This window comes from Galleria mellonella, unplaced genomic scaffold (genome assembly GCF_026898425.1).
Source record: "Galleria mellonella isolate WM207_F2 unplaced genomic scaffold, CSIRO_AGI_GalMel_v1 utg352, whole genome shotgun sequence".
Lineage (NCBI taxonomy): Eukaryota > Metazoa > Arthropoda > Insecta > Lepidoptera > Pyralidae > Galleria > Galleria mellonella.
The window spans coordinates 4,781,144-4,808,120 of record NW_026442084.1 but is presented as its reverse complement, the minus strand read 5'-3'; the positions used below and the strand labels follow the sequence as shown (position 1 = coordinate 4,808,120).

Below are 26,977 nucleotides of genomic sequence, written 5' to 3'. Positions count from 1 at the left end.
AAACTCGACTGTGGTTGCCAATCCGCTTGGCAAGCGTGGCAACTACTGGCGAAAGCCCCTAAGAGGGAAGCTTATGTTCAGCAGTGGACAGTTAAAGGCTGATATGGTGATGATCATAGTTTACCTAAATGACCGCGTTCCCAGTTCCACTTGTTCCTACCAACTTACTCCCTGGAGAGTAAGAGTGGAATATTTTTTCCACCTGCCCCTACCACTGTGTGCCCAGTAGGGATAAATGTAAAAATAATGCCACTTTTTCCTACCAGTTACACCAGCCGTGGTCAGGATAGATGTAGAATTGTTATGTATTTGCTTTCGAAGCAGAAGTATCTTCTACTATCTACTCATTATCCTACATTACACTAACTGAGAAAAAAAAAATAACCTGAAAAATGGAAATCAATGTATAAATGAAATACAATGTCTTTACCGTCATTGTTTTATATCAAGAAGGTAGCAAACAAGCATACAGCCTGTGTGATGATAAACGGTCACGGTCTCTATGGACTCCTGCAACACTAGGAGTGTCACATTATCTTCCAATAACCGAGTTATCCTCCAATAGATATGAGGGCACAGTGAATCTTATGGTAACGATGCCGCAGACGATCTAGCTAGAAGAGGCTCAGGAACAAGGGTCGTAGGCCCGTATCCACTTCTTCCTTTTCCGTTTTCGTAACTTCGAATATGGATTCGTCAAAGATCCGCTGACGTACAAAACCAAAGATGGATACAGGCTACTGATTGCAGACAATCAAAATTGGCCGTACCTACGTTGAATCAACGACTATCAAAACGTTTATTACATCTAGATAAAAAAAAAAAAAACTCAAAATAATGATAGGGACAATAATGAGTCATTGTTCATTAAATAAACATTTATACACAATAGGAGCCACAGACAGCCCTCTATGTCGAGGCTGTTTCGACGCCGAAGAAACGGCTGCTCACGTAATCCTTGAATGTAAAGCTGTGGCCCATTAACGTTTAGAAATCCTCGGAACGGTGAGGTCGCTCTGTAAGGTCTGTAAAGATCCCAGGAAGCTTCTGCGCTTCTGGGCGGAGCTAGGTTGGCTGTACTAGCCACGACTCATACGTACAACGGCCCAAATGAGAGGCTAAGCGTAGAAAATAGAGTCCTATTCATATTTACACACATTTCACATTTCAGGGGCGTCACGTGCGTGTCGCCGACCTTGAAAAAACCTTAATATACCCATGTTGAAGAAGGAAGGAAAACCAGTTAAAAATAAATAGAATACAAAAAATAAATATATACATACAGTTAGAATACAAAAAGCTTATTAAATCCTCAAGCTATATCAATGAGCATATATTTAAAACCACATTCACGTCAAAGGATAAAAGCAAGACATTCAATTTTCCATACAAAAGCAAATACAACTCAATAATGTCTTGTTCATATTACGCAGTGTGATCAGAGCAGTGATGTGCCAAGACAAACTGACTCGAGTACGTATATCTTAATAATATATCAAAATTGTAACTAGACGATCTCTGTACATAAGAGATATTTAAGTAAAACTTACCAGAGGGAGACTTTGTACAAAAAATCGTTTGCTTGGATACCTCTGTCTCATTTGTGTTTCAACCGTGAAGCAGTTGTGTTTGTATAGCTGTGTTTCGGTTTGAAGGGTGGGATATGGCAGTGAATTTATAGGGTACAGAGAAATAATACCTGAGTCTTCAGGAATAGCAATGGATGGGGAGTTTTATTTCATTATGATATATCATCTAGGAGTAGTCTTATATATGATAACGACTCATTGGTTTTCTTATTTTTGAAATCCACGCATTTATGGTAAAGTAGCGGGTAAAAACTAGTATTTAGTAAATACCGAATATCTAATAGTTACTCGAGTACTTAATATAAAGAATTCAGATACGCGATATTCGAATATCTACAAGTTTAGAGTATTTTCTGTACTCGAATACTAGTCACGTATTTATCGTAAGTTTTTTATGCTATGTATTATATATTTTTGTCTTAGCGTTTTGTTTTCTATAAGGATCAATCAATCAAAAATATTAATTAGGTAGGTATGAAAGAAAAGTTATCTTTATTAAAAATAAGCAATATATATATATATAATATGCAGATCGTATGACTGCCTATTTATATTTTTAAAATAACACAATTAACATGGAAAGGTTTTGCTGGAAGAGAAATCTCTTATTAGAGATAAGCTTGCCTTTGTACATTATCTTTATAATAAATTGTAATTAACAGTATGTTTTGTGTACAATAAAGAATAAAGAAAGAATAAAAATAAGTTTCAGAAATCAATTGAAATATTACTCGAGTCTGATGAAGTAATCGAATATCCAAATAAATACTCAAGTACTTGTCTGCGTCAAGTTATTTATTTTGTTTTACTTGGTTAGTCGCTAAACATAAGTACAAACAACACGAGTACATTAGACCTTGCACTAGGCGAACCTGTAACGTGGGAGTCCATAAAGGGATTACCAAGACACAATGTTTTACAAGTATAGATCAGTGATACCAATTTCACACACAATCAAATATGACATTAAACAGAAGATAACGTTAATTAATTTAAAAGTGCTTGAAACCGTAAATTGTTTGAGGACTTTTCATATTACATAAATAGATACATAATACTAAATATACAAATAGGAATCGATTATTTTAATCAATATTGAAATACTCAATTACAAACTAATACCAATTTGGTACATCACTAGATCAGAGAAAATACGGGTTAACGAAAGTGCTTCCTTGAAAAGAGGCATATGTCTGACTTTATTCAAGAAACGGGCGTGAGATTTGCAGGCATCGGTAGTTTTAGTATGAACAAGGGAATAGAAAATCTTTGAGACTTGTTTATATTTATTCAACTCATATTATTTGTATACGTAAATACTTACGTATGTGTAAGATCTGTTTGAAATATTAAATACCTTTTAACTTGTTTTTGGAGGTATTTTCTTGCAAATAAAAATGTTTCCTTTCTTTCGACTGATTCTTAATTTTGGGCTAGAGTCTAAAATTTATGTGAAGAAGTCAGTTCAAAAAGAAGACTGCAAAATTAGAGTCTTTGTCTTTATAAAAACATTTTAAGAAATCAAGTGGAGTTAAGTACAAATATATTGAATGATATTGTATCTTTTTCAACCGATTTCAAGAGTTTCGTGTGGTCCCGATATAGAAGAATAAGTCACTCCTTATTTTCATGAGGGTATCGATGAGGAGAAGAGCGAGGGATTGCCAGTGGCGTCCTTTTTAAAACATCTCCAGAGCCTAACTGCGGTTGCCAATCAGCCTGTTAAGCGTAGCGGTTACTGGCAAAATCCTTCAGGTAGCCAGTAAAAGGCTGACATGATGATAATGATGACGTATTTAGTATAATAAAAAAAAAAAAAAAAAAAATTGGTTGAATGATGAAGATGAAAGGTAAATAAAATGATAGGACTCATGGACATGCAATACGCATGACAAATGTTTGGACTCAAAATAATAAAAAAGAAATATAATAAATAAGGAAAAAGTTTATATAATTATCAAAATAAATTTCTAAAATTGCTACATAAATCTTTTTGTAAAATAAACTGCAGTAGATTTTCAATTTCCCAATATTGTCAATTTGTATTAATGACAATATGTTTCGAGTAAAGTCGTTGTTTTCTCACCCTATGATAATGGCAACGGATTTTGTTATATTTGTTCTAATAAAATATTTTATCACACTAACAAAAAGGTCCAAAATGGCATGCACAAATATAATTTAAGAGGGAATGAGGTTGAATATTCAAGCGAGGAATTCCCGTTTCACGTTCTCAGCGTTCGTTGAAGATTTAATGTTACGTCGCCAAATGTTACACTAAACAACGTAATACTGAGCCTATGGAATGTTTTAATAAATATATGGGTGTTCCATACATGAAAGGAAATAGATATGATACAATTTATGTAGTCTCGTACAATATGTACAGGGGTGGAAACGGCGGTAACGATCAATGATACCGTACAAGAGTATCATGATACCATTCACAATTTATGTAGACTCGTACAATATTTGCAGGGTTGCAAAAGGTGGTAATGAACAATAATGCCGAATAAGAATACCTTGATACCAGTTCCAATTAATAATTTATGTAGACTCGTACAATATGTGAAAAGTTGGAGACGATAGTAATAAACAATGATACCGAATAAGAGTGCCAAGATACCAGTTCTAATTTATAATTTATGTAGACTCGTATAAAATGTGCAGGGTTGGAAATGGTGGTAACAATAAATGATACCAAAGTTCTAATTCACAATTACGACACTAGATAATTGCATCTTAATGTTTGAGAATCCGTAGTACTCGCTAAAACTTTAGGTTTCAGTTTAGATTATTTATAAAATAATTACTTGCAATAATAAAAAAATTCTTGTTATTATTATTTAAATTAATCGATATTTTAAAATTATATAGAAGAATTGTTTAAAAAAGGTTTCTATTTCTGCCAAGAATAGAATAAAAGTCGTAATTTGGTTTCGGTTTCAATGCTGTTTGATAGGTTGTATTCAAAAAATTATATTTTTGTTTGAAAACACCAATCAAGCCCAGTTTATTGTCTATTGTTCTCAAATAAAACTGCAGTATTAACAGTGGGGTTGCATTAGAAGATAAAAATTTAGAAGTGCTTAAAATTATTTGAAATTCGATATGTAATAATTCGCGTTTTTTTCTTTTTTTTTTATATCTGAAAGGTACATTGGTACTGGTATTGGTATTTGATTCGATCAACACTAGAAGTACCATCTGTTTTTGCACTTTGCTGATACGAGAATGTGTTGACTTTTCGCATAGCCACTTTTATATGTCTATATTCTTATCCTATTCTGTTGTAGCAAAATCTTTATGGAACTTATAAAAACTTATAGTTGCTGTGTAGCTATTGTAGATATTGTTAGCAATGGTGGACTTATCTAAAAAAGAGATTTTTTCCAGTTAAATTAACATTGTGGGATTAGAAAATAATTAACAATAATATAGTGCACGAATCTTGATATGGAATAATTAAGCACAAATTTTATAAATATAAGTTGTTAGTCATAGTTAAAAAGGGGGAAATACTGGGCTTTAATAGCCCCATTGCTAGTAATATACTGTATCAATTGACCTCCACGTGTTTCTCCTGGAAACCATGGCTTATTCTTATTGAATGTCTCGATGGGCTACTGACCTGCTTGATTCTCACCTATCATCTCTCACTGGTGCCCTGCCAGTGTATACTGATAACGCAGGCGGGGTTACCATTCCATTATCAACCATTAAAAAAAGTCGAAGCTAAAAGAAATTATCCATCCTATCATCATCATCATCATATCAGCCTTTAACTGTTCACTGCTGAACATAAGCTTCTCCCTTGGCGGGTTTTCCCAGTAGTTGCCACGCTTGGCAGGCAGATTATGTACCTTTTTAAATAATCTCTTTTTTTGTATACAGGTTTTCAAAACGGCAAGCTCGTGCTCCCGAGTTCGTGAACCATGTTGATTCATACCGCGATCCGTTGATGTACAACGAGTGGCCAGTGTATACTGCGTTGCCCAGAGCCGCACCCAGGTAATGTTTTGTTTATTATACGCATGTAACCGATATAATAAGCTGAAATTCACTAATACGTACGCCACTCGTAGTATTGTGAAAGAAGAAGGTACGCTAAGAAAATAAATTAAAAAAAAATTAGCTCTTTTTTCTCTCTTTTTCAGTCTTATTATTTTCTATTACGTCTTGAGCAGATATAATTGTAATTATTCCTCTCCACTCTGAGGTTGCCTAGAAGAGATCGCTATTCAGCGATTAGGCCGCCAATTAATGCCTCTTTATCTTGCTTTTATTTAATAAAGATAATGTAATTAATTATTCATTTTGTATTTGTACATATTGTTAATCTTTACAATCCGAATGATACAGATTATAAGGAGTAACAATAGTAAAGGAAAAATAAAGAGTTTTTGTTTGTTTCATTCATTCGTGTAATGATAACAATATTTTATGTTTAATACATATTATTGATCTATATTTTAGTAATTAAAAATATATAATTTAAAAATATATTAAAAATTTCTCATGTAACTATGATTGTAATTTGAAAATTGTAACGATAATTATAACAAAACTAATTGACAGAGTAAACCTTGCTTTACCTCTTACCGCCATCTACAGGGCCCGTTTTTTTTAAGATATCCTTTCCCGCGAAATTAGAATAAACAATACATATATATTTATATGAAATTTCATTAAAGTTGAATTGTTGAAGATTAGCTTAAACAAACGTGACGCAAGATTTTTATACATTGCGAGGCATACATACATTATATATGTATAGGGAAATACGTCATCATCGAGGTGGTATTTTTTTTTATGGGTGAAAATGGTATGGTAACTCCACCTGTGCTGACGGGATACGCTGGCGGAGCACCAGTGAAGGGTGATAGATGAGAATGAAAACAGGCCAGTTAGCCCATCATAATGAATTCATCAGGAATTAACCATGATAGTTCCTAGGGAGAACCGCGAGGAGGTCGACCTGGTTGGGTATGGGATTCTCAGTCTCCATTACTAACAATCCCTTTCCCCCCTGGAGAAGGGATTATTAGTATTGGGGAGTAACAACCATATTGCTAGCAATATACACCCTGACAGCTCAACCTCCTCGTGGTTCCCCCTGAGTTGTATCACTTTTCATTAATATTTACTGTATTTGTTATTTCTTTTTTACTTGGTGCAATAAAGTGTAAAATAATAATAATAATATATGAATCTTTATAATTATATTTGAATGTTTGTGACCCAATCATGCTTATAACTAGAATTGATGAATTGAAATGAATGAATTTGAATGTAATATACGGATCGTAATCGATATTATGAAAAATATTATGAAAGAGATCTTTTATAAATATTGGAATGTTCTATTTCAATATTTATACGAGTCCTTGTTTCATTCAACAATATTTTCTAAGAAGTACAGTCGTAATAAGAAATCAAAGATAATTGATCTGAAAGCTTAGTGAAGGTACGAATGGATATAGGATTAATAATAAAAACTACTGGTGAACATAAGCCTCCCCTTGGGGGGTTTTAGTAGTTGCTACGTTTAGCAGACGGATTTTCAACCGCAGTTAGGCTTTAGAGATGTGTTAAGAGGAACGCTGTTACCCATCCCTCGCCCTCCCTTAGTCGACTCTTACGACACCCACGGTAAAGGAAGGGGTAGCGTATTCTACGCCGGGACCACACGGCAAAATGCTATAGAATGTATTATTATGATTGATATTATGATTAGATACCCAACCAGGTCTTCACGCCCTTCACGCCCCCCCTCTGCCCCGGAAACCATAGTGGTTAATAAAAATGACCTGAATTCTCATCTATAACCTTTCTGGTGCCCCACCAGTGTATTTTGTTAATGCAGGCGTGCTTGCCATTCTATTTTCACCATAAAAAATTTTGATAAATTATTACAGTCTACCAAAATGGTCGCCTTAATTCCCGTCTCTTAATAAATCATAAAACATACAACGTTAAAGTTTAAAAGTTAGTGTATATATATATATATATATATATATATATATATATATATATATATATATATATATATATATATATATATATATATATATATATATATATATATATATAAAGTAAATTTATCTATTCCGTCATACAGACAAAGGGCAAGGAAATGCGTCGTAGATCCATTTATAGTTTGACAAGTAACATCAGACCCCAAGCTCTCGACCCACCTTTACTTAATTTGACAAGTCTTCTCGAATGATCGGCTTTGCCGTGGGTGGGTAGTGGAAATGCGACCAAATAATAGGGCAGCCCGAACTAAGTACTAGTGATGTGCCGGGTATTCGTACAAATAAAAAAAAGAAATACAAGTAAACTTTATTATAAATATTTTTAATAGTCGTTTTTTTTTTATAAATCTACCGCAAAGTAAAGGCTTCGGAAAGCAATTTCAGCTGAGAGAAACGGGAAATAAACTCAGCAGTTGCTTTTTTAAAATGAAAGTTAAGTTTTGAAAGTTGAATATATGCATTCGTATTTGCAAGTATTTATTAAAATATTTAGTTTTCATACATTTAGACAAAACAAAAAAGCTGTCTACCTTTAATTTACCAGAGGGAGCGGATAAATAGAAGAATAGGGGCTATCCATATTGCAATATTGCATTTGTACTAGTAGAGATCCTACTATTAATATTAAAAATGTGAAATTTTGTAAGGATGGATGAATGAATTGTAACTTTACTTGAATGATAACTTAATTTGTTTCGATATAGGTTATTTATCATCGTTCATCATCATCATCATCTCAGCCATTATCCGTGGACTGTTAACGGCTTTTATGTACTACCACTTTATATACTTGTTGATTCACGTGAGCGAATTCGCGTTATATAACTACCATTCATACTGTCTATATTATACAATATTATACATAAATCATATCCGAGAGAGAAAACAGATTTGTTTTTGTGTCCATTACATTTTGACATATCTCGAATGGATCTTATACATTATTAAATTTCATTTATGACATTCTAAATATAGATCGTAATGAAATACTATTAATATCCATTTAAATTAATTTTTATTTCTTTGAATAATTTTTTTTTAATAGATGATAATGGAATGGTTGTCCCACCTGCGCTATCGGTATACACCGGCGGGGCACCAGTGAGTGATGATAGGTGAGGATGAAGCAGGTTAGTTAGCCTACTGTGACGAATCTAGCAATAAATCAATCATGATGGTTTTCAGGGGGAATCACGAGGAGGTCGACCTAACAGGGTGTATTGCTAGCAATGGGGCTACTAATCTCGATTACTAACAGTCCCTTCTCCCCCTGAATGACATATTAGGTACATTTATAATGTAGAAAGTTGATGTTTAAACATTTATTACAGTGAGTGACCATTATAGTACCTGAAAGGTATTATTTATTTATTTATTTCTTATTGCATTCCATGATGTGGTTGGTAAATACCGAAATAGGTCTATTTATGGACCCTGTTGAGCACAGAGAGTAGGAGAGAGGAGGACTACTTTCTTTCAATTGATATCAAAAAGTTCTCAATTAAATCGTAATTTTATTTTTTTCATACCTCTTAATTCCGACAGTTTTAAACCGATTTCCAAAATTCTTTTTTTATCGGAAAGGACATGTTTACAGATTAGTCCTACAGAAATTTTATCAAAATCGGTTCATTAGTTTTTAAATTAAAATAACTAGTTTTTCCATAATTGAAATCGGTTTTTTGTTGAATACAATTAAGTTATACTTTGTAGAAATATTTAAGAAGTTTAAGACAATATACATCAATCATTATATATATATTTTTCATAATAGATACTTATTTTCTGTATCATCGCAGCTTTTAACTGTACACTGCTAAATATGCATATTAAGAGGTTTTTCTAATAGTTGCCATGCTAGATGCTAGATGGCAGGCAGTTTGGCAACCCCAGTTAGCTTTTGACGATGTTTCAAGAGAGACGCTGCTGCTCATCCTTTGACCATTAAGTTCCCTTAGTCGCCTTTTACGTCAACAAAGAAAATATCCCTGAATATACATTTTTAATACTCGGCACATCACTATTATGTACCCACAGAAGTGTCCAAGTCACGAAATGGATTTGATCACTTCGGTACATTTAGTTTCGACATTATCTATATAAATCTTGAATTGCTAATAACTTTGTAACCACGAAGTAGATATTACCGATATCTGAAATATAATTTCGATACTTTAAGATTATGTTTTGAATTAGTTAATTTTAAATTTTCGACTTGTTTACACATATTATATATATATATATATATATATATATATATATATATATATATATATATATATATATATATATATATATATATATATATATATACTACCTACATACCTGCTTCTTTATTGTCGATGTTTCGACGTGGATTGCATCTCGTCGTGGTCAAGACAGGATTGAAGCAGCGTTTAGTGTGACTATATATAGCGGTGACTTTGCCAGCACGAGCTGGCAGACAAAGATTGTGTAGGTAGCGTGTAGGTGAAGGGTAGACTATTCACCTGCAAAGGGTTTTCATCGCGTTAAGTCCCGATTGTGTACTTAAAATATGTTTTGAATTGTTGATTATATAACCAGAGGGAGACTTTGTACAAAAGTCGATTGCTTGGGTACCTTTGTTTCATTCGTGTTTCAACCGTGAAGCATCTGTGTTTGTATGGCTGTGTTTCGGTTTGAAGGGTGGGTTATGGCGTGAATTTACTGGGTACAGAGGAATAACATCCGAGTCCTCAGGAATGGCAACGCATGGGGGGGGGGGGTATCATGGGCGAAACAGTATACTCTGTTATGTTCATGGTACTGCTCATGTCTATAGGCGACGGTTACCACTTTCCATCAGGTGGACCGTCAGCTTGTTTGCCATTCTAAGTTGTATAAAAAAAATAATAACATGAGACCAACATTAAATTACCGAAATATTATTATAATATTAAAATACAGAAAAAATACTATCGAATTTAATACATGTTTTTGAAGTGAATTCGAAAGTAAAGGAATAAAAGACTACACACATGAGTACTTCTGTTCACAGCGAAGTTCACTTATTATTCTATTGCTGATTCATATTTATTTGAAAGATAGATGGGATATGTCAGTAAAGTTACTGAGTACGGAAGCATAACACTTAAGACGTAGTAATAGAAACGTATGGGGGATGCCATGGGCGACATTGCGTATATCGTGATATCCATTGTCTTACGCCAACAGTATCCTAAGGGCAAAGAAACCGGACTGGCCAATCCAGACGTATTAAGATACTATGAACTGTTATGTTATGGGCCCAGTATAACTGAAGGTAGAGAAGATAAATTGAAATATATTAACTCATGATGGATTTTGGTGCGAAATATTTTGTTTTATTGATGACTGGCTAATCAATAAAAAGTCAAGATTCAATACAAATTAGTTCAGCAGTTTTTGCGTAAAAAAGTAACAAATGCCATCTATCGTTACAAACTTTCGCATTTACATATAAATAGGGTAATAATATACAATTATATCCTCACCTGTGCTATTGGTATAAGTTGACGGGGCACCAGCAAGAAATGACAGCTGTATGAATGAAGAATCGTGATAAATTCATCAAGAATTAAAAACGATGATCTCCATCGGAAACCACTTGTATTGCTAGTAATGGGGAGTAACATCCCCATTACTAAAAATATCTTTTCCTCGTCTGTAATTAAGTAATATTTATTTATTTATTTATTTTACACTTTATTGCACTATTTATAAAATAGTAAATACAGTTAATTGTAATGAGAAGTGATACAAAAGGCGGCCTTATCGCTAAGCAATCTCTTCCAGACAACCAGACAAGAAATAAATTGTGCTTGACCATAATTTATGTTTTCAACAGGTTTAGATACCAGTATCCTACGCTGCCGCGGGAGGCGTACGGCCGGGTCGTCACCAAAGCGCCCCCAAATGTTGTCCGCACACCAGACTATGACGAGGTTAGTACCGACTATTCTTTTATGGGGGGGGGGGGGAAGGTTTTTTTAAATGGATGGTAATGGAATGGTAACCCCACCCGCGCTATCGGTATACACTGGCGGGGCACCAGTGAAGAATGATAGGTGAGGATGAAGTAGGTCAGTTAGCCCATCATGACGAATTCAACAAGAATTGTTCACGATGGTTTCCAGGGGGAACCACGTGGAGGTCGACCTAATAAGGTATATTACTAGCAATGGGGCTGTCAAACTCCATTGCTAACAATCCTTTTCCCCCCGGGGGGAAAGGGTTAGTTGTTTTATGTTATCTCACCCGTATTTCATCCACACCTATCATCCCTCACTGGTACTCCAGCGTATACTGTTAGCGTAGGCAGGGTAACCATTCCATTATCATCCATTAAAAAAGACTTTTTTTTATTTTTTTTTACATAGTGTTTAGTTGAAATGTTTAACATATTGTTAAAGAAGTGTTTTAAAAGTCATTTCACCTGTTGACTGTCTACCGTTGCCTTCCCCATAAGGAGAGTTTTGGCAGTGGTTGCCAATTTTGGCAGGCGACTTTTACCAGTGAACTTGAATACTTGGTATAAAAGTCGTCTGCTTGGATTACTCTGTCGCATTCATGTTTGTACTGTGGAGCAATTGTCTTTACATGGTTGTGTTTTGGTTTGAATTGGATAGGATATGACAGTGATATTACAGGGTACAGAGGCATAACACCTTAGTCCTCAGCATGGGAACATATGAGGGGTATCATGGGCGACACAGTATACTCTGTTATGTCCACAGTGTCATTGTGTTGCTGTTGATAGCCTATATTGTTGTATGGGTCGGCGACGCGTCCATAGTCTACGGTAATCCCGTTTACCATCAGACGGGCCGTATGTTTGTTTGCTATCAAAGTAATATGTAGCTGAGACTGGATGATTTAAATGGTCTTTTAGTATATATGTATGAAGGACGTCAAGTCAACATTGCGTCAAGAGTGTATACGAAAAAAAAATCAATTCGTCTAATGAACGTTAACACTCGAAAAGAGAAGACTGTACAAATTAAAACAATTGAATTAAAAAAAAAGAATTTAAAACACTTCTTAAGTTGAAAAAAAAAATAGAAAAAGTTGTATTTAAAAAATAAAACAAAAGCCGGAAACGACGAAAAACAACGTTAATCGTTAAGGTTGCATCACAGAGGCGCGTTATAACGACAAAGAAGAATCAAAGGAAACAATAGCAAACTCACTTCAAAGAACAGACAGAAGGGCTGTTTTAAAAAGTAAAATGTTCCAAATAAATAAGATCTTCGAGTAATTACATTTGTGAGTTTCGACAATTTACCGTTTCCCGCTTTGACTTTTTTTTTTAAATACACAATGTTTCACGGCAGTGCAAGGAATGAGTATAAACAGTTATCTATTCCGCCATGACAGGAAATTATATATTTATTTTCCATTGAAGATTCTTTTGAAATGTTTAATTTCCTCAATCCTTAAGAAGTATTTATGAGTTTTTACAAAGGATCGTTCAAGAGTTAAGAAAGAAAATTTTTGTGTAATATTTGCTTTGTATATAGGTTATATATATAATTATTTGTTTGTATTGTAATAATATTTTATTATTATGTGTAATATTGAAATAATTTTATAAAAGTCTCGTGTTGTGATATATGTCAATGCTAATTTCCGAAATTGTTTTGCCGATTTTAATAAGATTTTTAAATGTAAGTATATACGAATAATATGTAGTTTGCTCATTTTTTATCTCGATAATAAAGCAATGAAACGGGTAGGGGACAGTTATTTATAGGAAAAAAACGTGTACTAGATTAGCTAATAATGTAAAAATAGATTCAACAATGTGGACTGAAGAAAGTGACTTGTAATTTCGATACGTACGTCATGTGGGCTTGTGGCGCAATGGATAACGCGCCTGACTACGGATCAGGAGATTCCAGGTTCGACTCCTGGCAGGCTCGAAAGCTCCCTTTTTGTAATTTTTAATTAAATATTACCCTTTTGTATTTTTTTTTTTATTGTTATATTTTAATATTTTTCAGTACATCACATACAAATTATAAGTTTATCATAATTTTACTTTATTTATTTATACAGCAGCAACTGCGTGTTTTACCCGTTCTCTTTAGTTGAAATTGCTTTCCAATTGACTATAGAGTTATAAAAAATGACTATCAAAAAATGTTTAAATTTAGGTTTACTTGAATAACATATTTCTTATTTGTTTACTAGCTCCCCTTGCGATATCGCATGAAGGGCACAATTGAAACTTTGTTTTATTAAAGTTTATTTTGGATATATTGTATATAGAAACTTGTAAATAAAATAATATTTTTTTTACGAAAAATTTGAATTTAATTTTTGTATGAAACTTTTTATTGCGTCCAATTTGTTTCAAAATTTGCAGATATACTATTTATAAGTATTAAAGTATACATATATATCAAACTACTCCTTAAAAGGTGGTGACTTTTTTGTAACTATTTTAACTTTATCTATACCATATATAGTAACCAGAATTCTTGAACAAAATCTCTGTTGACGTGAGCGAAGTCGCGAATAAAATCTAGTAAATAGTATTAAGTTTGTTACGTATTGCCGTTAAATCGCTAAGAGGTAAAAAACAAATTGTTATTTCTTGGCGCATTTAAAGCTTAATAAATCATTATAAAATTTGGTATATGGGTACTAACTATATGGAATAAAGGACATAGGCTACTTTTTACCTCGATCAGTAAATATATACCAGTCACGCGGACGTAGACGCGGGTAAAAGTTATAGAACAGCATAAAATAGAATTTATTTATTTGCTTAAAAATAAGGCACTTTTTATAACTGTTACATGAGAAGAAAATTATAGTCCAATCTTTTGCCACAATGCAGGTGTGAAATATTTAAAAATTAGAAACACATGAGATGAAAATAAAAGTGATTTACTTATAAAATGATTTATTTATATACTGATTACTTGTCTAGTAAAGATTTTAATTCAATAATAAAATAAATGTAATAATAAATAAACATAATTAATTATAAAAATTACAACATAATTTACAATTTTTTTTTATACAACTTTAAATGGCCAACAAGCTGACGGCCCACCTGATGGAAAGTGCTAACCGTCGCCTATAGACATGAGCAGTACCATGGACATAACAGAGTATACTGTTTCGCCCATGATACCCCCCATGCATTGCCATTCCTGAGGACTCAGGTGTTACTCCTCTGTACCCAGTAAATTCACGCCATATCCGAAAACCAAAACACAGCCATGCAAGCACAACTGCATTGAAACACGAATGGGATAGAGGTGCCCAAGCAATCGACTTTTGTACAAAGTCTCCCTCTGGTGACATATCTGATTAACCATTTAACATTTATATTTTTCTTTATCATTTAAGAACTCAAAGCTAAATTTGGTATTATAATTGGAATTGGTAGCCTCTTCACACTCGCTTCTCTGTAGTGCCGGAATATCAGAGAATATTAATCTATAATTATATGAACATAAATTAAGTTATTTTGGTTAAAATTAATATATGTTCTATTAATAGCAATAACAGAACACTGACTTGTACGAGAAACGGGTACATTCCTATGTATATTCCTATTCCTTCGAAATATATATGTATATATATGGTTTTTTTGTTATTGGTAAAATAAATCAAGGTGATATAATTCATGTCCAAATTAAAGGAAAAATGGTTAAAAAAATAAATTTGACAGCTATGTTTTTTTTCTGCAATGGACATTAAAAAGGTATTCAGATACGTTCAACTTAAATAAAATTATTTTTTTATATAACTTTTGGGCATTCAGTGTTATGATGGAAATTTCCGACATTATGCAAAGAAGGGATAAACCAGCTGTGAAATGTTTTGTACGTTTTAGTACACAGCGCCATCTAGCGATATTTTTGATAAATTAAAATGCGTATTCGAACAAGGTGATACTTATGATAAAATAAACAAAGTACTACAATACGTCGTTTTACTAATTTATTGTATGTATATTTATTCATCATTGTCATCAATTTCCTACCCTTATCTCAATTATATAAATTTTGGTGTCGGCGTAAAATGATTTTATCCATATAAATATTTCATAATGGTCTCTTAAGAGGTTATAGGGTAACAAACAAACAAACGTATTTTTACATATAATATTAGTAAGGATTACGTAAAGTTTATTGCAACAAACTATATATATGCTAAATTTTAACTTTACCCAACAATATATGTATATATGCAATTTGTTACAGATGTTTGGCATGCTGAATGTACCACATACGTCCGGCAAGATCCTCCGGTACCCGGGCCCGTCGCGACCTCGAGGGTCCACCTTCATGGTACCACCACAACGAGACAGGTAAAATTAAATAAGTTTTCATAATTAAAAAAAAAAGAAAATAACACGAAAATCCAACCATTTCCAATTATGTTTTTCACATTTGAAAATGGCGCGAAACAGCCGCCATATTAATGTTTTTTAAAATGTGTTAGTATTATTCGGAATGATGTAGACTTTAATAATATTTACCTGTACATAGAAATGTGTTCATTTAGAAGTTATGATGAAATAAAAAAAAATCACATACATGAAACCTGAATCAGTACACACCTTTTATTTGGGCAGTCGCGTATAAAAAAAAAATATTGGGTTTGGGCTCTATTATTGTAATTTCATAGGGATTTTCCAATTCTTGTGAAAATAATATATAGACCGTGTTAGTCGCTGATAACAAAGCTTTTTATATGTGACAGAATTTTTAAAATCGGTGAAGTAATTTTTGAGTAATTTAAATAATCAAAATTTTCCTTTTTATAATATTTATATAGATATTATTACTATTAGTAAAGATACAGATTATATATAGATATCTATAGAGATAGTTTCCTGGTAATGTCACGTACATATATATATATATATATATATATATATATATACTAGCTGACTCGGCAAACATTGTTTTACCATATGTTTGTTTCAATGTTTTAACATTGTTTCGAGCACTAATAGATAAAAATGTATCCTACTACAATTATTATATTCAATTGCCATCTTGCAAGCCTATCGCGGCATATAATAATCGCGATTAAAAAACAGAGATTGATCGTAAAAGCGTGAAAATTTGAATTTGTATGTATTTTTCAATGCTAAACATAATAAATTAAATATAAAAAAATTTTCAAAAAAATTTTAAAAAAATATTTAAGGGTGGGTCACCCTTATCATTGAGGGGTATGAAAAATAGATGTTGGCCAATTCTCAGACCTACTCAATATGCACACAAAATTTAATAAAAATCGGTAAAGCCGTTTCGTAGGAGTTTGGTAACAAACACCGCGACACGAGAATTTTATATATTAGATATTCTTTATTGCACTTGTAAATTACATTGTTAATGCATTTATAAATGTTGTAAGATAGGGTGGACTTATCTCTGACAGAGATCTCTTCCAGTCAACCCAATACAGTTGGAAAGCATGTCGTTAGCAGGCAGCTAAATTGCTACAAGTACTAATGTTTAAAATATGTATTACTACATATTACTACTAATCAATATTAATTCCTTTTTCATTATTCTCTTTAATATTTAGGTTCGAAGCTCTGAAGAAGTTGATCAGACAAGAGCACGTGCGTGAACTGCAGAGGAAATACGACACGGAACAGAAACAGGAATTGAAGGAGATCACTTCAGGGCGCGGGTAAGTTAATGTTTACTTTGTATAAAAGTCCTCTGCTTGGGTACTTCTGTCCCACTCGTGTTCCTGTGAATGAATGAATGAAATAATGAATATACTTTATTTTAATTATACAATATAGAAAACACCAAAAATCCAGAGGAAGACTTTGTACAAAATTCGTTTGCTTGGGCACCTCTGTCTTATTCATGTTTCTATCGTGAAGCAGTTGTGTTTGCATGGCTGTGTTTCGGTTTGAAGGGTGGGATATGGCAGTGAATTTACAGGGTACACAGGAATAATGTCTGAATTCTCAGGAATGGTAACGCATGGGGGGTATCATGGTCGAAACAGTATACTCTGTTATGTCTATGGTACTGCTCATATCTATAGGCGACGGTTACCATTTTCTATTAGGTGGGCCTTCAGCTTGTTTGTCATTCTAGGTTGCATAAAAAAATTAAAAAAGTCAATTAATAAATATAACGATACAGATACGTACAGTAAGGTGGTCTTATTGCTGAGAGCAATCTTTCAAAACAACCTTAGGATAATGGAGTAATTGTTTTACAATGGCTATGTTTAAATTTGAAGAATGGGATACGGAAGTAAAATTACAGAGTATGGAAGTATAACACCATAGTCCGTAGTTATATATATGTATGTACTCACTCATGTTAACCGTATACTTCCGACATAGAATGGGCTACCTCTTACCTCGTAAGAGCCGGCTATGGGAACTAAATGCTATAGAGATGGACAGTAACGTTCCTTTTAAATCATCAAAGTCTAACTGGGGTTACCAACCCGCATACCAAGCGTAGCAACTTCTGAAAAACCCCTCAATGGGGGGAGGCTTATCTTCATCAGTGGATAGTTAACGGCTGATATGATGATGATGGTGGTCCCATTCAGGATTAAAGGTGACAGCCTATGTGCCTACACAAAATGAGGCAAATAATCCTCTATATATTTTATAAAAATAATCCTGACAGCTAACGGTAAATGGAAGGAGAAAAGCTTAACATCTTTTTGAGAAAAATCGGAAGGGTTCCCTAACTCGGCGTAATCTGTAATACGATGAGACACTTATTTCGTATAAGGACCCTTTCTCATTTAAAGGGAGGGTATTTTAAGTACGGTTGGACTGCCCTTCGACCTTAATGTCTCAATATAATCCAGAGATATATTAAGAACGTGTATTACTATCTTTTACCCGCGACTTCGTCCGCGTAATCGGGATATGTCAATGTGCCTATTTCATTCGCCATCCCATAGATTATTATCACCATACCAGCTGTTAAATGTCCACTGCTGAATATGAACTTTTCCCTATTGGGAGGTTTTGCCAGTAGTTGATGGCAATTATTGTCAAAACACCAGAGGGAGACTTTGTACAAAAGTCGATTGCCGATTGGTACCTCTGTCCCATTCGTGTGTCAACCGTGAAGCAGTTTGCATGGCTGTGTTTCGGTTTGAAGGGTGGGATATGGCGTGAATTTACTGGGTGCAGAGGAATAACACCTGAGTCCTCAGGAATGGCAACGCATGGGGCGTATCATGGGTGAAACACCCATGATACGCCCAACAGTATACTCTGTTATGTCCATGGTACTGCTTGTGTCTATAGGTGACGGTTACCACTTTCCATCAGGTGGGCCGTCAGCTTGTTTGCCATTCTAAGTTGTATAAAAAAAAAAAAATTATTGGCAGAAGCTCCCAATAGGGAAAAGTTATATTATTAAGTTTATATTCGTACTTGGCAGGCTAGTTCGCAACTGTAGTTAAGCTTTAATGATGTTTAAAGAGAGACACTGATCATTAAGTTCCCTTATTCGACTTTCACGACACCCACCATCCTAAAGATATGTAAATCAAATTTCATGATATTTGGCTAAGCTATTATGGTGTCAAGATGTAACAAACAAACAAATTCTCCATCACAATAACATTAATAATTAATTGTAGTTAAAATGTTTAATATGTAAAGTATATGGCCAGACGGTTTGGTACAGCATTTTATTTCGGGTTTTCCTTCTTTAGTATTATGATTTATTTATTTAAACTTTAATGCACAGTGAAATTATGTACATATGATGGACTTAACACCGGACGGTTTTCTCTATCAGTCAATCAATGGGAAAACCGAGAAATAAGTAGATGGTGCATTATTAAATTGAGAATATAAAAAAAAAAGACATTCTTAATTAATTCATTTATTATTCTTGTAATTTATGTGTTTTGTTATTTGTATATTTGACGTCTTAATCAACATTCCGGGGATGAAGAATCAATAATACATTGTATTTTTACTTCACCAACAAAAAAAAATATAATAAATTTTTTTTTTAGATAAGTTCTGTTGTGCGTTTTTGAAAATTTTATATTATTTTCACTCGAACTCTGTATTTACGCTCGTATTATTACGCCGCCCGGGTGGTTTGCTAAAGTATTTTATTTCAAGTTTTCCTCCTTTAGTATTTTCGGTAATTTATGTGTTTTGCTATTTGGTGTCTGATCCCTTATTCGATATCCCGAGGATGAAATAAAGCGATGATAGGAGTACATTGTATTGTTAGTAAGTCAGCAAAAAACCTGTTTTCGTTTTATTTATATTTTTATAGTATCTTTTGTACCGACGTTGTTTTTTAAAGTTTTACATTATTTTTACGCTGATCACATATTATTATGCTGGCTATAGATATTAGGTATTTTATTTAGAGCTTTTCTTCTCTAGCATTAATGTATCTCTTACACTTACTCCATCTATACTCTTTTTCTTCCTTTCACACACACCTACACAAATGCACACTCACACAAATACACACAAAGTCTGTAGGTTGCAAATAATTTTTACCTTAATTACAATTCAAATAATTTTCAATGTTATTTATTTTAATTATTTATTTATTTTAAGGAACACCAACAGCATATTGCATTATAACACATATAACAAACATTAAATATAATACAATATTAATGCATATGCCTATTTTATAGATTAAGTTTACTCTCGTAATTTATATTTCTTTATTGTTTTTTATCTGTCTATTGTAACATTTATTGGTTGCCTTATACTTGTGTAGTTCATGGAGATGGGACACTGGTGACTTGTAACACAGGTCGTTTACAAATCTACTGCGCCTGCTTTGTTTTTGATGTCTAACAGTCTCTCACAAAACTGGTATAATATATTTAATTGTACCGCAAACTGTTAATTTTACTATCTTTTGTGAAGAAAAAAATAAATAATTCATTCTTTTGTATTTTGATCCCTAGTTGATACAATGGGAATAATAGGGAGTGACGATACCTTGTATTCTTACTTTGTCAACAAAATTTGTATTTCTTAATTTTTTTTTATACAACTTAGAATGGCAAACAAGCTGACGGTCCACCTGATAGAAAGTGGTAACCGTCGCCTATAGACATGAGCAGTACCATGAACATAACAGAGTATACTGTTTCGCCCATGATACCCCCCATGCGTTGCCATTCCTGAGGACTCAGGTGTTATTCCTCTGTACCCAGTAAATTCACGCCATATCCCACCCTTCAAACCGAAACACAGCCATGCAAACACAGCTGCTTCACTATTGAAACACGAATGGAACAGAGGTACCCAAGCAATCGAGTTTTGTACAAAGTCTCCCTCTAGTAATTCCTTTTTATTAATTATTAAATCATATCTTCTGTATGCACACGTTTTTTTTATTTTAAATTATTCTCTTTCTGCGGATTAGTATTAATTTGTCCCACTTTAACTGTAGAGCGTCGGAACTGCGGGTAATTTTCCGAGGAACGGAGGAATATTAAAGTATTCCAGCGGATATAATCTGACGTGGCGTTAAAATATTGCGTCAAAAGATATTTACATCACCGCATTATGACCACTTGTTGCTGTACGTAATTGTATATATTTTCTTAGATAAATAACATTATCTTATACATTCTTGTTAAATTTAAATTGAATATAAATTTTATTTTAGTAGACTTACTAAAAATCTTTTATTATTTCATATTGTCATATGTTTCTACGCTTGCTTCGGAGTTTTCTATTGAGTTAAGATGGTTATTATTATTGACTTTACCAGGCAGAAAAACTTATGATACTGCGACCTTATCATAATTTTTTTTGTACTCGCCTTTTTTTTTAAAGTTCACTGCTAATTTGTATCAGTTATAAGATTTTTTTTATACAATTTAGAATAGCAAACCAGCTGACGGCTCACCTGATGAAAAGTGGTAACCGTCACCTATAGACATGAGCAGTACCATGGACATAACAGAGTATACTATTTCGCCCATGATACCCTCTGTACTCAGTAAATTCACGCCATATCCCACCCTTCAAACCGAAACACAGCCATGCAAACACAACTGCTTCACGGTTGAAACACGAAAGGGACAGAGGTATCCAAGCAATTGACTTTTGTACAAAGTCGTGAAAGTCTCCCTCTGGTATGTAAGAATGTTAAGATGTTCTTTGTATGTTTCGTATCGCTTCGCGATTTAAAGTGTATTTTCTAAAGGAGATATATCGTTTACGAGTGGGCTATAGCCACAAATTAAGTACTGCGGCGTTTCTTCCTCATCCTCAAAATCTGCAAACACTTTTTGGGTATAGGCCTTGTTGGGCCATGTTTTGATTTGTTTAGTTTGCAGTGTCTAGTAAAAGTTTTTGGTAGTACACATTTTGTTTTTACTCAAAAGAGTTAATTTCTTAATTCTTAGAAAACCCCTTAATCAGGGCTTTCGAGCGCTTTATGTATGCGAAATGTAATTATACGGTGAAAAATTTTGAATATGAAATGACACAGGTCTGGGTGTTCAGGGCTAGGAAAGAGTCAACGAACATTTAGGGGCGTATTCAAATGTTCTTTAACTGGTTTCTTCCAACACAGTGTACCCTGGGTTGAGGATTTTTTTAATGGTTTTTAATGGAATGGTAACCCCACCCGCGCTATCGGTATAGACTGGCGGGGCACCAGTGAAGGATGAAAGGTGAGGATGAAGCAGGTCAATTAGCCCATCGTGACGAATTCAACAAGAATAGTTCACGATGGTTTCCAGGGGGAACCACGTGGAGGTCGACCTAGTAGAGCATATTCCTAGCAATGGAGCTGTCAAACTCCATTGCTAACAATCCCTTTCTCCCTTGGCTTGGGGATTAGGTTATTAATGTGATTGAGTAGCATGTTTATTTTTATTTACAGTGGTGATGACTACGTATATGGCAATTATGGTGAACAGGAGCCACGAGGTCTGCAGCCCTTACAAGTGGAGTATTCTGCTGACGAGCCCAGCGCAAGGCACAACAAGTAAGATTACTTTTTTGTTTATTATACTATAAATTATATTGAAACAGTCAATGGCATTTATAAAAAAGAACTGTAATTTTCTATATTATATATATAAACATATATATGTATGTATATATAGATAGATTTTTATGGGTGTAAATGGAATGGTATCATTTTTGATACCGCCTTCGTTATCGATATACGCTGACGGGACACCAGTAAAGGATGATAGGTGAGGACGAAAGCAGGTCAATTAGCCCATCGTGACGAACGATTATGGTATATTGCTAATAACGGGAATGTTAGGGAGGACCAACCAGAGGGAGACTTTGTACAAAAGTCAATTGCTTGGGTTCCTCTGTCCCATTCGTGTTTCTACCGTGAAGCAGTTGTGTTTGCATGGCTGTGTTTCGGTTTGAATGGTGGGATATGGCGTGAATTTACTGGGTACAGAGGAATAACACCTGAGTCCTCAGGAATGGCAACGCATGGGGGGTATCATGGGCGAAATAGTATACTTTGTTATGTCCATGATATTGCTCATGTCTATAGGCGACGGTTACCACTTTCCATCAGGTGGGCCGTCAGCTTGTTTGTCATTCTAAGTTGTATAAAAAAAAAGTTAGACCCCATTTTTAATAGTCCCTCCCCCCCCCCCCCCCCCTTATATCCTATATAAATAGAGTACTGAGTGTTACAAAACTTATTTTAAGTTAGTAGATGCGCTAGCATAGTTGTATTTTAGTTTGAAGGGACATGGCTGTTAAATTACAGGGTACATAAGCGTAACATTTTATTAACTAAAATGTCTATTCATAAGCGATACTATGGTCACAGTGATGTGCATACTGCCGTGTTCATGTCTAGGCAACGGTTAGAACTTTCCATCGAGGATTCGTCAATCTTTGTCATTATTTGTCATTTCATGTAGTAAAAAAGGAATTAGTATTAAAATACATATATTTTATCATTTCAGGAAACCACCTTCACCTGGAAGCCGCCAGATCTCTCAGTTCTCTCGGTATTCCGACGTGATGCTGCCACCAGTCCGCCGTACATTCTATCACCCGTTCTTCGACTACTTAGCCCCTGAGTACGTCCCTTATGCGTACTGAACCCTCCCCCACCCCTCGGACTCAAAGGGCGGACTTTCTATAACGTTCTAGAACATTCTACGGGAACCTTCCCGCGAAGGGCTTTAATTCCAACTATTGTTTCTACGCCATATCGAAATCATATCTTCGCTTCGCTTGGTCGACAGTTTGTCCCCTATACGCGAGCTTGGGCAAAACTTACTTACTGCAATATTTTTATAATTATTCCCCATTTTCTATGTAGATATTTGACTTTTTAATATACCCCTTTTGAATAATCGCATTGTATTTTTCGATAGGTTTAAGAAAAGTGGGATAGTTCTTCGAATATAAGTCCTAATAGGACACCATGGAATTACGGTACTTCCAAATGTGACAATAAATCACTATTCGTATACAAATCGAGCAATTAATCCTTTAACACCCGTCAATTCCTTAAATAATTAATTCGACGATAATGTTGCAACATAATAAATTTATATTATTATACTCTGACAATAATATTGTATGGGTGTTTTACAATTTGATGTTTCGTAGAAAATAAGGGTGTCGAAAATTATATATTTTCATTTTAAAATAAGAATCTAATTATTTAGAACGCGGCGGGAAGCCGGACAAAGATTGCCAGGTTTTCGCTTTGATTCTCCCATTTAATGAGATGTCTCTACTAGCAACATTAATAATCAAAGGTCTGATTTTTGACGTATTGTTTTTAATATCAATTTTGTATAGTTTCTTTTTATATAAATATATATTTACGAGGTACAGTCCGAGCCCGACGGCCTCTTGGAATCGAAGCGAAAAATACTCAAGTATCAATATATGTTTACTATCGTTTACATGTTTTAGTATTAGACGCTCGCTAATTTTTAATGTAGATACCTATTTATAATTATTTAAGTTAATTTAAACGCATTATAAATTAGAATAAAAATAATTTTGTATTCGTAATTTGTGATGTACTTATATTTGTGTGCGAACTGCCAATATGAATTTTCATTTGCTTGTTGCTAAAATTTTTATTGTATTATTCAGTATTATTTGAAAAAAAAAATGTAGAATACTCACGACTATGACTTTATCTTTATAGGAATGTTATATACTAGGCTGACAATAACTGTCTGGAAGTCACTACGGGCTCCGTAGATTATTTATTCACCAAATATATACATAATCATTGTTGTGATTAGTCACTAAGTGATAGTTATCATGTAATATAATCTTCAAAAGCCTTCAAGACGGCTAAGTCGATTTCGGATGTGCTTTGTGCGAATCAAATTTGTGAATATCGTACGATGTAATTGCGCAACCGAGGTCCGACAGATAAATGCTTTAACTACGTTTAAATGTTTCATGTTTATTGTAATAGTTAATTGTAAATTAGCAATTGGCGCGCCTCGCGCGGCTTATTTAATATTTGTGTACTATTGGATCTTAGGTGTAGGGTTGGGGGCAGCCTGATAGGTACCTATGACGATTAAAAATACGAAGGTATTTTTGAAGGAGTAAAAAATATTTTAAAATATCGACAAAGCGAGACAATAATGAAAGTTCCGGATAAAAAAACGAATGGCGACGGTGTTTCGTCGGTCGCTTATCTCCATTTTAACAGTGTTGCCATTACCTATCAAATGTTACCCAAAAAAAGTGTTGCCATGAAGCGGAGGCTGTAATTCTAAGGAAATTGTTATCTATTTGTGTACTATATTTATTATTATATCTAATCAACTATCGACTTGTAAGTATCGACCCAACACGTCGACATAACCTCACAGACTATGAAATTTGGCTTTAAAATTATATAAACACATGTATTATGATGGCTTTAAGCAAGTCAATGAATTCATTAATCTTCTATTTATTGTAAAGGGTTTATTGTAGGATGTGTCATATCCTACATATTACGATTTAGCGAGATTATCTATACATATTTTTATTTATATATAATTTTCTAACAATATTCGGTAGAGTTTTACAAATTATTTTATTGTCTTATAAAAAAAAATATCATTAATAAATTAGATAGTGGATAAAACATTGAGTAGTGTTTATTGGAAGCGTATTGCAATTATAAATAGGTGTTTAATTAATAAATCGTATGATATATTGCGTAGACATTTCGCATTTACATATCCCTGGACTATGAAGTCACAGTAACTGGAAACATATAATTTACCATATCAGTATTATATTTCTGCATTATGTGATAAATATATGTGAAGCCATCGAATGTAAAAAAAAATAATATGTCCATTTTTAAGCTAAGGAACTAATTCATACAGCTTTCTTCAATATGCCAAAGTTTTATGTAATACACGTGGAAAGCTTTGTGTATTTATTTTAATTTTACATCGTCATTACAAGATAAAATCTTAATAATAAAATTAAATACAATAATATATTTCTTTAATAACGATTCAATACACTTCTTTATATAAAAAAAAAAAAAAACTATTGTCTATGAATACTCAAATACGTAACATTCGATGGTTGATAGCTAAAAATCAATATGCTATATAGCGTAATAACCATATACAGCGCGGTCTGTGTTTTGGACAATAATTTTTAATGACAATAAATCTGTGTCAAATGATATATGACCTTATGTTGTAGACAATAAAATTCAATGTAGCGATGCCGCGTCTGTACGTAAATTAGGTATACAAATTAAATTATCCATAATAATTAATGTTTTAAAATGTATATTAATTGGTGGTTTTTTTGAAAAATAAAGATAGTTACCTACTCCTGAGCAGAATAATCTATTTATTGTTGGTAATGTATTTACCAACTCATCCCTTACAGTGATAAATACTAATAGATTAAGTGGAAGAGATTGTTTGTTTGTTTAAATGCTTTAATCTCTGGTACTACCAGTCGGATTCGAAAAATTCTTCTAGCATTTGATAGTTCTTTTCGTGAGAAAGGCAAAAGGCAGCATCACGATACGAACACAGGCGATGCCAAGGGACACAGCTAGTAAAGTATACATAATACAGAACTTATATGGTACTTTACCTATACAGTAAGGGTTTTTTGATTCACTCTCATGCTTAAAACAAATCCTTACTGATTTTATAAATGTAAGACTTTGTATTTTTTTTATACCACGTGGACGTAATAGTAAACGGTCACCATAGCCTATGGATACCTGCAACACTAGGAATATCACATCCGTGATGCTGACCCTGAAGAAATCTTAAATTTTTTTGAAAAACCACTTACTGTGGTATCCAGAGAAAACCTCAGCAGGGAGTTCATTCCACAACCTGAACGTTTGCAGAAGGAAATTGCACAGTACGCGACCA

The 26,977-nt window shown here is 33.6% G+C and overlaps 1 protein-coding gene and 1 non-coding gene across 2 annotated transcripts in view; both read left to right on the top strand.

Annotated features, from left to right (window-relative positions):
- The window catches only part of LOC113519484 (uncharacterized), an 89,400-nt gene extending 62,983 nt beyond the window's left edge, over positions 1-26,417 (top strand). The window contains exons 3-8 of the mRNA XM_052897152.1: positions 5,484-5,600; positions 11,475-11,571; positions 15,850-15,956; positions 17,189-17,296; positions 22,489-22,593; positions 23,552-26,417. Of these exons, the coding sequence (XP_052753112.1) occupies positions 5,484-5,600; positions 11,475-11,571; positions 15,850-15,956; positions 17,189-17,296; positions 22,489-22,593; positions 23,552-23,690 (673 nt within the window). The 3' untranslated portion in view covers positions 23,691-26,417. The remainder of the gene's footprint in view (positions 1-5,483; positions 5,601-11,474; positions 11,572-15,849; positions 15,957-17,188; positions 17,297-22,488; positions 22,594-23,551) is intronic.
- Trnar-acg (transfer RNA arginine (anticodon ACG)) lies at positions 13,476-13,548 on the top strand. The gene has a single exon. It is a non-coding gene; the product is annotated as a tRNA-Arg (tRNA).
- Positions 26,418-26,977: the final 560 nt, after the last annotated feature.